Raw genomic sequence first — 13,657 nt, 5'->3', positions numbered from 1 at the left:
TGAGGGTACATTTAAATCCCACTGTAGGAACTGACATGAATGAATACCTCTGCTCTGCAGACAAGCCCGGCCCCCCGGATGGAAAGATCCAGTTTAAGAAGGTAACAGCTGACAACATCACCATCATGTGGTCTCCACCAAATGATGAGGGAGGTGCCATGGTAACCCATTACATCGTGGAAAAGAGGGAGACCAGCAGGATCATGTGGTCCATTGTCTCAGAGAAACTGGTTGACTGCATCATTAACGTACCTCGGCTCATCCAGGGCAATGAATACATCTTCAGAGTTCGTGGAGTTAACAAGTACGGTGTTGGTGACCCACTTGAATCTGAGCCCATCATCGCAAAAAATGCATTTGGTAAGCAATGAAACCGATCAGCACTACTGCTGCTCAGTCTGGTACTGATTATTAGCAATCAGAATAAAGTTTAAAAAGTCAACTGTTTAAAGCAGATAGCACAAGAGTAGGGTTTGATTCCCAGTCAGTCTGTGTCCTCGGACAAGCCACTTAATCTGCATCTGTCAGTCCACCAAGCTGTAACTGAGTTACAGCTTGGCTTTGGCTGGAGAAGTAACCTGTGATGGACTGGTGCTCCCTTCAGTGGGTGTTAGACATAAATGGGAAACAATGAAGGAGACAAAATCAAAGCTTAACGTGGTGGCCACTATCACACTACTCCCCCAAAAAAGGAAAAGACTTAGAAGAGGTGGGCTCATATAGACCAGTTTCATTATTAAATACGGACCAAAAAATTTTGGCCAAGATGTTCGCCATAAGACTTAATGCCTTTCTGAGTAAACTGATACACCCTGACCAAACTGAAACAGAAACTCTTTCCACAACTTCAGATGACTTTTGAATGTCATGCATTCATCTAGACTCCGCAAAAAAAGACCTTTGTATCCTCAGTCTAGATGCTGAAAAGGCATTTGATTGGGTTGAATGGCCATACCTGCAGAAATTCAAGTGTGGTGATAAATTTATGTCCTGGACTAAATTACTGTACAATAACCCCAGCCTTAGGATACTTACTAATCAGCAGTGTTGCCAAAGTAACTTTGAAAAGTTACTTTATTAGTTACTTTTTTATTTGCTTTATACAGTTACTTCATTATCAGCTTTATGCAGTCACATTATTAGAAGCTGCCGACAACTTGCAACTAATAAGTAGTGTAACTAATAAGGTAACTAGTAATCTAACTTGGTTACTCTTAAGATTAAGTACGCTGCGTACTCGATCTTAAAAATAACCAAGTTAGATTGCGAGTTACTTTATTAGTTACATTCAGCAGCTGCCGACAAGTTGTCCGCAGCTGCTAATGAAGTAACTGTATAAAGTAACTAATAAAGTAACTTTTCAAAGTTACTTTGGCAACACTGCTAATCAGACTCTTTTAACTCCATTTCAGCTTGGCAGGGGTACAATGCAGGGATGACCACTTAGCCCGCTTTTGTTTGCCCTATCATAGAGCTGCTTGCAGAAACTATTCAATCACATCCTAAGATTCATGGCTACAACATAGAGTATACTAAGAATAAGATCGTGTATGCAGATGACATTTTGTTATATATCACTCACCCTCAGATAAGTGTCCAATCAATATCTCCAGATATTGAAGGTCTCATCCAATTTAATTGGAGACTAAAGACAGGTATCTCCTGGAGAAATACCATCAAATCCGGCATCATACTTCTGGAGAAACAACGCATCAAGGCAACAGAAGAAAAGCAGAAAAGAAGAAAAGCAAAACTCCTTCACCCGAGACCCCCACTGACCATTCCTTGTCCTGACTGTGGCTGAAAATTCCACACTCCTATCAGCCTCATCAGGAATTCAAAAATGCATAAAGGTAATTGAAGATGAAGATGAAGATGGAGAAAAAGACCCCTTGGACTAACTGGCAGAACTGCTGACATATTAAAAGGACTTTTACTTCTTTTCAACAACTGCAGCAGAGATACAACTTACCCAAGAATGAGTTCTTCAGGTATCTTCAGATTAGAGACTTGTTAAATCACACTTTCCTAACTTTGAGAGGGCAAAACCAGACAAGCTAGAGAGCTTCATTAAACTGTTTGCCAGCTCACGTTTCATAATCTCCAAATTATATGACACTCTGCAAAGCATGTGACTTCCAAAAATGGACAGTATAAAGGAGGAGTGGGAAAAAGAGATCAGTACCTTGATACCCCCAAGTGTGTGGGAGCAGAGTTTAGAGCACAACCATGACTGTTTTATTAATGTCTGACACTCTTTAACACAATTCAAAATCCCACACAGATTACACTATTCAAAGACAAAACTGTACAGAACATTCCCAGAAGTATCACCTCTGTGTGACACATGTAAATCTATGGAGGCTACCTAATCACATAGCTATGCCCTATGTCCCAAACTACAAGAGTACTTGTGTAACATATTCAATTTCTTCTCCAAGATCTTTAATAATTTTGGAAATTTCTGATGATCTTATGAAACTTAATGTAACACAGCAACATCTTTTAACGTATGGTGTTAACTGGAAAAGGACTGATCTTACTTCTCTGGAAAAAGAAAGAGGTGCCCTTCAAACACTGGCTGACAGATTGGACAGACACTCTTCATGTGGACAGAATTAGATTCATTCTGAATGTCAAGCTGAGGGATTTTGAGAATCTGGCAACATTTGGTCTCTTATCTTGATAGAGATGCCAAATTATGATGTCCAAGTAGCAATGCACTCCTGGGAGGGTAGAGGACATAGTAAAGGGTCCTGGGGAGAGGAGAGGACATGGTGAAGGGTCTTGGGGAGGGGAGACAACATGTTGTAGGGTCCTGGGCAGGGGAGAGGACATGGTGTAGGGTCCTGTGGAGGGGAGAGGACATGGTGAAGGGTCCTGGGGAGGGGAGACAACATGGTGTACATTCCTGAGGAGGGGAGAGGATATGGTGAAGGGTCCTGGGGAGGGGAGAGGATATGGTGAAGGGTCCTGGGGAGGGGAGAGGACATGGTGTAGGGTCCTGAGGAGGGGAAAAGACATTGTGTAGGGTACTGGGGAGGAGAGAAGACACGGTGAAGGGTCCTGAGGAGGGGAGAGGATATGGTGTAGGGTCCTGGGGAGAGGAGAGGACATGGTGAAGGGTCCTGGGGAGGGAAGAGGATATGGTGAAGGGTCCTGGGGAGGGGAGAGGACATGGTGAAGGGTCCTGGGGAGGGGAGAGGATATGGTGAAGGGTTCTGAGGAGGGGAAAAGACATTGTGTAGGGTACTGGAAAGGAGAGAAGACACGGTGAAGGGTCCTGAGGAGGGGAGAGGACATGGTGAAGGGTCCTGGGGAAGGAAGAGGATATGGTGAAGGGTCCTGGGGAGGGGAGAGGACATGGTGAAGGGTCCTGGGGAGGGGAGAGGACATGGTGAAGGGTCCTGGGGAAGGAAGAGGATATGGTGAAGGGTCCTGGGGAGGGGAGAGGATATGGTGAAGGGTCCTGGGGAGGGGAGAGGATATGGTGAAGGGTCCTGGGGAGGGGAGAGGACATGGTGTAGGGTCCTGGGGAAGGGAGAGGATATGGTGAAGGGTCCTGGTGAGGGTTGGTTAAGGGGAGGGCGGTTGGTAGTCGGTCTCATATATATTGTGTGTATGTTTTTTTTTTTTATTGTGTTGTTGTATGTCTGTGAGATTCCTCTTAAAGAAACGTGCAAGTGTCAGGAAAAGTTCCTTGTTGAATGAAATGTTTCACATTAAACATGTGAAACAAAGCTTAAGCTGTATGCTGATTAATTAATGATAAACCTATTAAGTGATGTATGACCTCGGGCGCCATGGTGGTGTGGTGGTTAGCACTGTTGCCTTACAGTGAGACGGTCATGGGATGGTGTGCCACCTGGTGCTTGCTGTGTGGAGTTTGCATGTTCTGCCCATGTTCACGTGGGTTCCCTCCGGGTGCTCCGGCTTCCTCCCACTTCCACAGACATGCAGGTTCGGTGAATTAGACTCTTTGAAATTGACAGTAGGTGTGAGTGTGAATGTGTTTGTCCATACGTGTCCCTGGACAGGACAACAGTCTGTCACAGGGACACGTATCCTGTCCTCTATGGCTGCTGGGATAGACTCCAGTCCCCCCATGACCCTTAATTGGAGTAATCGGGTATTGAAAATAAATGAATGAATGTACAACCTCATCATTCTGCTGCTGAACTTTGGTACCAAAAAAAAAATTTAGTGCTGAAATTTATTTTTTGTGACATGGTATCTGATATCTGTAATTTACAACAGTTCCACCCAGTGAACCATCCAAACCTAAAGTGACCATGATCACCAAATCCACCATGACGGTGATCTGGGAAAGGCCGGCGCTTGATGGCGGCAGCGACATTGATGGCTACTACTTGGAGAAGAGGGAGAAGAAGAGTCTGCAGTGGTTCAAGGTCGGTACTGACAGTCTTCACTTTTCAGTTACCACTGTACATGGGGCACTGGTCATTGAGTCATGACTCATAGCATCTCAGAACATCTGAACACTTTATGTATGTTTGTGCAGGTGATGAAGGGAAGCATTCGAGACACCAGGCAGAAGGTCACTGGTTTGGTGGAGAATAATGAGTACCAGTACCGAGTGTGTGCTGTGAACAAGGCTGGAGCAGGAAACTACTCTGAGGCTTCTGAGCTCTACCGGGCCTATGACCCCATTGGTGTGTATTTAATCAGCACCGCCTTCAGGCTTATCCAGGATTGGCGCTCATTAGTCCTCACATCATGCCCTTTGTTATTGTCAGATCTGCCTGGTGAACCGGCCAAACTGCAGGTGGTCGACTCCACAAAGACCTCCATCACTCTTGGCTGGGAGAAGCCCCTCTACGATGGCGGCAGCAAGATAACACACTACATTTTGGACCAAATGAATGCAGAGGACAAAGAATGGGTGACCATCAACCCTGCAATTAAGACTTGCGAGTATGTGGTGTCTCATCTAAAACCTGGAGCCTACTATTACTTCAGGGTCTCTGCTGTCAACTGCAAGGGGACAGGAGGAGACATCAAGCTGTACCAGCCCATCCAAGCCAAAGACATCCTGGGTTTGTTTTTGCAGAAACACTTGAGTTCTACTGACAGTGCCTGCAGAAAGTACTTAACCTCATCTCCATGTTTTGATGTCCAATCTAAAAATTAGGCTAATTATACATAAATGGAAAAAAATTGATGCACTTTATTCTCAAATTGAAAGACTGCGACAAAGACTACTGAAGGAATTCCAACACTGTGTCTGTGGTTGGACTGCAATTTGTCCATTTGTAGTTTTGGCCAGTATTGTTCAGTAAAGAAAACCTCACTCCCCAGTGTTAAAAGATGTTGTTGGGTTTTAGCCTGGTGCTGATCCTACCTCCCACACTGGGGCTGAGTTCAAGCCCAGCGAGAGACAATGTGATGGAGGTTACACATGTGGTATGTTTCTCTTGACATGATCCAGCACACAGGTGCAGTATGTGGAGAAGGTCTAGGACAGGGGTGGGCAACTTGGTCCAGAAAGGGCCAAGAGGGTGCAGGTTTTCTTTGCAGCCACTGATTCCACCAGGTGATTTCACTGATTAACTGATTCCATCTGCTCAAAGTGATAATAATCAGTAAAATCACCTGGTGGAGTCAGTGGCTGCAAAGAAAACCTGCACCCTCTTGGCCGTTCCTGAAACAAGTTGCCCACCCCTGGTCTAGGATATACCCATGTTTCACCTTAAATGACATGCCCATGTTTCACCTGGCTGCAGCAGATAGATGGTGACTTTGGAGATGGGATGGAACTGTTGTCTGCCTGGGTGGTTGCACAGTTGGTTTGTCTGCTGGATGGGCAGGTCTGTAGTGTGATCTGACTTGTAACTGCAGAGACTGAGCCTTTGTCTGTTGCTTCATTAGTCACATCTTCACTGCACAGTGAAAAACAAAGACTTTGTTTAAAAGGACGGGCATGCAGAATGCTCTGATTCATTCCTTCTCGTGCACCGGTTCAGTCTTCCTCGTGCACCGGTACAGTCTTCCTCGTGCACCGGTTCAGTCTTTCTTGTGCACCAGTTGCAGCATCTCCCACCTGTATGTCTGAATCACTCTGTGGCATAAACACACAGTCACTAATTCACAAGTCTATCTTCACACAAGTCTGCCCTGTGAATCTGATGCACATCACCCAGCACTCTCACAGATGCCATGCTGAGCTCCGCCCCTTTTGAAGTGTTCTTGGGTTGTTTTTCATTCTTGGCATACCTGCAGACATGATGCAAAGCTTTAGGGATACATCATAGTTCCAGACTTCCTGTTCTTAGTCTTTCCACTGTCACGGCTTCGGACGACCTCAACAGAACCTGGATAATTGCATTGTCGAATTTGTTTTCACTTTGAGATTAAAGAAACATTTATTAATTTTTTTCATGTTTGTTTGATTTCATCAATCAGTGAAAAATGTAGCAGTGGGAGTACTTTTCTCAGCACTGTATAAAGAGTATTTATGTGTAGGACTTATCTCCACACTGACAAGAAATACAACGATTCTTTTCTGGACTTCATGTCCACTTTTCTTCTACAGAGGAAGCAGATCTGGACTTGGACATTCCCATGACTACCCACTACACAGTCAGGGCCAGCCGTGACATGGAGGTGTTCGTACCCCTGAAGGGACGCCCTGCTCCCAGTGTAACCTGGCGACGTGGTGACCGCAACATTGCTGGAGACAACCGCTACACCATCAACAGCAATGAGAGGGCCACCACCCTCCTCATCCCCAAGGTTACCCGTGATGACTGTGGAAAATATCTGCTGGAGATTGAGAATGGTGTCGGAGAACCAAAGGTGATTACAATTTCCCTCAAGGTTCTGGACAGCCCATCCACTTGCCAGAAGCTCATGGTCAAGAATGTGAGAAGAGGAGCGCTCACTCTTAGCTGGGAGGCTCCCATCATTGACGGTGGTTCACCAATCACTAATTACATTGTTGAGAAGAAAACTTCCACCATGAAGGCTTATCAGGTCATTACAACAGAGTGTGCCCACACGACTTACAAAGTGGTGGGTCTGGAGGAGGATGTTGCTTACTTCTTCCGTGTGTCTGCTGAAAATGAGTATGGTGTGGGTGACACTTGTGAAACCATGGAACCCATCAGAGCCACAGAGACCCCTGGAGGTGTAAAGGACCTTATGATGGTTGATTCCACAAAGAACTCTGTTACACTGCAGTGGACCAGGCCTGACCATGATGGTGGCAGCCACATTACAGAATACATCATTGAGAAGAGATACCAGGAAGAGGCCAACTGGAGTTTTGCTGCCACATCCAAGCGCTGCAACTGTGAGGTGACAGGTCTTAGAGAGAATGCCGTCATAGAGTTCAGGGTGTTTGCCAAGAATGAGAAGGGCAAAAGTGACTTCTCCCTGATTGGACCACTTGTAGTAGAGGACTTTATTATTCCACCTGAGGCCAACCTCAGTGACTATCCCAATGGAGATCTGGCTGTTCGTATTGGTCAGAACATCCATATTGAGCTGCCCTTCAAGGGTAAACCAAGGCCTGCTATCAGCTGGTTAAAGGACAACTTCCCCCTAAAGGAGAGTGAGATGGTTCGTTTCAGGACTACTGACAACAAGACTGCCATCACAGTCAGAGGAGTCAAAAAGGAGCATGCTGGCCAGTATACTCTGGTTCTGGACAACAGAGTTATCAAGAATTTCTTTGACATTAATGTGACTACTCTGGGACCTCCCTCCATACCCATTGGTCCTATCCGCTTTGATGAGATTAAAGCTGAGAGTATTATCATCTCCTGGGATGAACCACAGGACAATGGAGGCGGTGAGATTACATCCTACAGTGTGGAGAAACGTGAGACCTCTCAGGCCAACTGGAAGATGGTCTGCTCCAGTGTTGTCAGGACTAGTTTCAAGGTTCCGAACCTGATCAAAGGAACTGAGTACCAGTTCAGAGTCCGTGCAGAGAATAAGTTTGGAGTCAGTGAATCACTGAACTCCTCAAACATTTTTGCCCAACACCAGTACAACCGTCCAGGCCCTCCAGGCAAGCCTGTGGCCTTCAATGTTACCAGTGACGGTATGACCATCAAGTGGGAGGTTCCAGAGTTCGATGGAGGATCTCCTATCCTGGGCTACCATGTTGAAAAGAAAGACAGAAATAGTCTTCTGTGGCAGAAGGTGAACTCCACCATCATCTCAAACAGAGAATACAGGATCATTGGCCTCATGGAGGGCCTGGAGTACTCTTTCAGAGTCTTTGCGGAGAACAATGCCGGGATCAGCCCCGTTAGTGAACAAAGCAAACACGCGCTTGCCATCTCACCTGTTGGTGAGTACCATAACTTTGTTTTAGTTTTGCTTTTTTTAATACATATCAGACATAGAGTGGGTGTATTTTTCAGCTCCTGTTCCTTTGGTGTATTGTCTAACCCTGTACCGGGAGCAGATTTCAGTTTTTCCCGTTCTCTTATTATTTTTATTATGATTTGTCTATGACTTCTATAATATGGTTTCTCCTGTGGATTAGACCCACCTGGCACTCCTGTCTGCATTGATACGACCAGACACTCAGTCACCTTGCAGTGGGATGTCCCCAAGAGAGACGGAGGCAGCAGGATCGTGGCCTACAGCGTGGAGAGGCGCCAAGGCCGGGGCAAGTGGCTCCGGTGCAACTTCACCGATGTCAGTGAGACCCAGTTCACTGTGACAGGCCTGTCTCCCGGAGACAGGTTTGAGTTCAGGGTGATCGCCAGAAATGCTGTCGGCTCCATCAGCCCCCCATCAAACTCATCTGGATACATCATGACCAAGGACGAGAGCAGTGCGTATCCTCAGCTCAAACACACGCTCCAGCTTTTACATGACTTTATAGTTTTATGACAACACAAGAAAATAAAGCAGGTTATCCAATAAAATTTGAACTTTAATTACTTTGTAGCCTCCTCAATTTCCTGAGGTAGTCTTCCCAAGGGATTAATGAAATTCTGTCTAATCTAATTGAATCTAGTCCACTGTCTTTCGACTGAGGACAGATGAAAGTTTTGTTTGGACTTCAGTAATATTAGTCAACCTCTTGTGAGTGGATGTCCTAAAAAACATGAAGGAGACCAGTGAGGGAAGCCTCCAAAACAGCCATGACAACTCTGAAGAAGTTGCAAGCTTCAGTGTCTGTGATTAGAGAAACATTAGTTCTACAGTCACAATGGATCAATTTATTTCAGTTTTTTATTTATTTTCATTTATATAGTGCCAAATCACAACAGAGTTGCCTCAAGGTGCTTCACACAAGTAAGGTCTAACCTTACTAACCCCCAGAGCAACAGTGGTAAGAAAAACTCCCTCTGAGGAAGAAATCTCAAGCAGACCAGACTCAAAGGGGTGACCATCTGCTTGGACCATGATACAGACACAAATTACAGAACAATTCACAAAATGAATATACAGGAAATGCTGTTGGTGCACAGGACAGGAGGGTCTCCAGCACAAATACCACACCCATCTCTGGATGGAGCTGCACCTTAAACAGAGAGAAAAAACAGAATCAGGCATCAGAAAGACAAGAAATACAGTATAATTTGTCAGCATTAAACAACAAGAAATACAGAAGAAATACTAAGGTGATCGCCGGCCACTAGCCCTAAACTTCACTAACAGACCCAGAATTTAGATAAAGTTGAGGCCGCGCCATGCTCCAATTACTAATAAAATGAATTAAAAGAATAACAACCTGGATCCCAGATTTAATTTCTTTAAAGATAAAAGACAAATGAAAGCTAGACTGGTATGCTGGAGCCTGCATGTATCTTATCAATGGCTCTATTTGTCAAAGTGGCTCAGTGCGTACAATCCTTTATTATTATTAGTTTTAGTTTTATTTCTATCAACTTGGTGAAACTTTTTTTTTTTTTTTTTTGCAGATTATACTGTAGTACAAAAAAGCCTAAAACCTTCTGACTCATTTGATGTAAAAAAAAAAAAAAAAACTCTCAGGAGGGTGTGTGTTTTTAAATATTAATAGCAAGAACAACAGGGGGCTCTGTTGGGTAACTTGTTGTGTTGATCCTGTTCTTGCTTCTGCAGTTGCTCCTGAGATCATGTGGTCTCCAGATCAGCTTCTGACCCTGAGGGCTGGAGAGAACGTCAAGCTGAGCTGCAGCATAACTGGGCGTCCCGTACCTCAGGTGGTCTGGTACAAGGACGGCAAAGAGATTGACAAAAGGACAATGCTCGACATGGAGCTGACCACCGGCATTGGCACCAGCAGCCTGTTTATCCGCGACGCCGACAGAAACCACCGTGGCATCTACACAGTAGAGGCCAAGAACAGCTCCGGCACCAGGAAAGCTGACGTCAATGTCAGGGTCCAGGGTCAGTAATCAGCAGCAGTCTCCGTTCTGTTCATTCAACAGATTCAGGACAAAACATGCAAACTGTCAGCGTTTGTCTTAGTGATGGACATTTTACAAAGTCTATCAGCCAATCCGTGACTGGGAGCTGCTGTTGTGCAGGTCTGTGGTCCAACTCTGGAAACCAGGACTCCGGTGTAAACCTGCTGTTGATGCTGTAAAGTCATGCTGATGTTTGGGGACGTGATTCACTCAGTTGGTTCCAACATCAAATCCAGGAGCTGCCTGCACATTCAGCTCCGCTTGAACAGCATTAGAAGGTCACATATCAATCAATCAATCAATCAATTTTTTTATATAGCGCCAAATCACAACAAACAGTTGCCCCAAGGCGCTTTATATTGTAAGGCAAGGCCATACAATAATTACGGAAAAACCCCAACGGTCAAAACGACCCCCTGTGAGCAAGCACTTGGCTACAGTGGGAAGGAAAAACTCCCTTTTAACAGGAAGAAACCTCCAGCAGAACCAGGCTCAGGGAGGGGCAGTCTTCTGCTGGGACTGGTTGGGGCTGAGGGAGAGAACCAGGAAAAAGACATGCTGTGGAGGGGAGCAGAGATCAATCACTAATGATTAAATGCAGAGTGGTGCATACAGAGCAAAAAGAGAAAGAAACAGTGCATCATGGGAACCCCCCAGCAGTCTACGTCTATAGCAGCATAACTAAGGGATGGTTCAGGGTCACCTGATCCAGCCCTAACTATAAGCTTTAGCAAAAAGGAAAGTTTTAAGCCTAATCTTAAAAGTAGAGAGGGTGTCTGTCTCCCTGATCTGAATTGGGAGCTGGTTCCACAGGAGAGGAGCCTGAAAGCTGAAGGCTCTGCCTCCCATTCTACTCTTACAAACCCTAGGAACTACAAGTAAGCCTGCAGTCTGAGAGCGAAGCGCTCTATTGGGGTGATATGGTACTACGAGGTCCCTAAGATAAGATGGGACCTGATTATTCAAAACCTTATAAGTAAGAAGAAGAATTTTAAATTCTATTCTAGAATTAACAGGAAGCCAATGAAGAGAGGCCAATATGGGTGAGATATGCTCTCTCCTTCTAGTCCCCGTCAGTACTCTAGCTGCAGCATTTTGAATTAACTGAAGGCTTTTTAGGGAACTTTTAGGACAACCTGATAATAATGAATTACAATAGTCCAGCCTAGAGGAAATAAATGCATGAATTAGTTTTTCAGCATCACTCTGAGACAAGACCTTTCTAATTTTAGAGATATTGCGTAAATGCAAAAAAGCAGTCCTACATATTTGTTTAATATGCGCTTTGAATGACATATCCTGATCAAAAATGACTCCAAGATTTCTCACAGTATTACTAGAGGTCAGGGTAATGCCATCCAGAGTAAGGATCTGGTTAGACACCATGTTTCTAAGATTTGTGGGGCCAAGTACAATAACTTCAGTTTTATCTGAGTTTAAAAGCAGGAAATTAGAGGTCATCCATGTCTTGGATCTATGTCTGTAAGACAATCCTGCAGTTTAGCTAATTGGTGTGTGTCCTCTGGCTTCATGGATAGATAAAGCTGGGTATCACCTGCGTAACAATGAAAATTTAAGCAATACCGTCTAATAATACTGCCTAAGGGAAGCATGTATAAAGTGAATAAAATTGGTCCTAGCACAGAACCTTGTGGAACTCCATAATTAACTTTAGTCTGTGAAGAAGATTCCCCATTTACATGAACAAATTGTAATCTATTAGACAAATATGATTCAAACCACCGCAGCGCAGTGCCTTTAATACCTATGGCATGCTCTAATCTCTGTAATAAAATTTTATGGTCAACAGTATCAAAAGCAGCACTGAGGTCTAACAGAACAAGCACAGAGATGAGTCCACTGTCCGAGGCCATAAGAAGATCATTTGTAACCTTCACTAATGCTGTTTCTGTACTATGATGAATTCTAAAACCTGACTGAAACTCTTCAAATAGACCATTCCTCTGCAGATGATCAGTTAGCTGTTTTACAACTACCCTTTCAAGAATTTTTGAGAGAAAAGGAAGGTTGGAGATTGGCCTATAATTAGCTAAGATAGCTGGGTCAAGTGATGGCTTTTTAAGTAATGGTTTAATTACTGCCACCTTAAAAGCCTGTGGTACATAGCCAACTAACAAAGATAGATTGATCATATTTAAGATCGAAGCATTAAATAATGGTAGGGCTTCCTTGAGCAGCCTGGTAGGAATGGGGTCTAATAAACATGTTGATGGTTTGGATGAAGTAACTAATGAAAATAACTCAGACAGAACAATCGGAGAGAAAGAGTCTAACCAAATACCGGCATCACTGACAGCAGCCAAAGATAACGATACGTCTTTGGGATGGTTATGAGTAATTTTTTCTCTAATAGTTAAAATTTTGTTAGCAAAGAAAGTCATGAAGTCATTACTAGTTAAAGTTAATGGAATACTCAGCTCAATAGAGCTCTGACTCTTTGTCAGCCTGGCTACAGTGCTGAAAAGAAACCTGGGGTTGTTCTTATTTTCTTCAATTAGTGATGAGTAGAAAGATGTCCTAGCTTTATGGAGGGCTTTTTTTATAGAGCAACAGACTCTTTTTCCAGGCTAAGTGAAGATCTTCTAAATTAGTGAGACGCCATTTCCTCTCCAACTTACGGGTTATCTGCTTTAAGCTACGAGTTTGTGAGTTATACCACGGAGTCAGACACTTCTGATTTAAAGCTCTCTTTTTCAGAGGAGCTACAGCATCCAAAGTTGTCTTCAATGAGGATGTAAAACTATTGACGAGATATTCTATCTCCCTTACAGAGTTTAGGTAGCTACTCTGCACTGTGTTGGTATATGGCATTAGAGAACATAAAGAAGGAATCATATCCTTAAACCTAGTTACAGCGCTTTCTGAAAGACTTCTAGTGTAATGAAACTTATTCCCCACTGCTGGGTAGTCCATCAGAGTAAATGTAAATGTTATTAAGAAATGATCAGACAGAAGGGAGTTTTCAGGGAATACTGTTAAGTCTTCTATTTCCATACCATAAGTCAGAACAAGATCTAAGATATGATTAAAGTGGTGGGTGGACTCATTTACTTTTTGAGCAAAGCCAATAGAGTCTAATAATAGATTAAATGCAGTGTTGAGGCTGTCATTCTCAGCATCTGTGTGGATGTTAAAATCGCCCACTATAATTATCTTATCTGAGCTAAGCACTAAGTCAGACAAAAGGTCTGAAAATTCACAGAGAAACTCACAGTAACGACCAGGAGGACGATAGATAATAACAAATAAAACTGTTT

At 43.9% G+C, this 13,657-nt stretch overlaps 1 protein-coding gene across 1 annotated transcript in view; it reads left to right on the top strand.

Moving 5' to 3' along the window:
* Window positions 1-13,657, top strand: part of ttn.2 (titin, tandem duplicate 2) — a 472,252-nt gene that overhangs the window by 412,695 nt on the left and 45,900 nt on the right. Inside the window, 7 exon segments of the mRNA XM_034187115.1 lie at window positions 61-360; window positions 4,258-4,409; window positions 4,523-4,673; window positions 4,758-5,057; window positions 6,554-8,320; window positions 8,519-8,812; window positions 10,072-10,359. Of these exon segments, the coding sequence (XP_034043006.1) occupies window positions 61-360; window positions 4,258-4,409; window positions 4,523-4,673; window positions 4,758-5,057; window positions 6,554-8,320; window positions 8,519-8,812; window positions 10,072-10,359 (3,252 nt within the window).

The sequence above is a fragment of the Thalassophryne amazonica genome, chromosome 14 (genome assembly GCF_902500255.1).
Source record: "Thalassophryne amazonica chromosome 14, fThaAma1.1, whole genome shotgun sequence".
Classification (NCBI taxonomy): domain Eukaryota; kingdom Metazoa; phylum Chordata; class Actinopteri; order Batrachoidiformes; family Batrachoididae; genus Thalassophryne; species Thalassophryne amazonica.
This window is presented reverse-complemented; position numbering and strand designations above follow the sequence as displayed.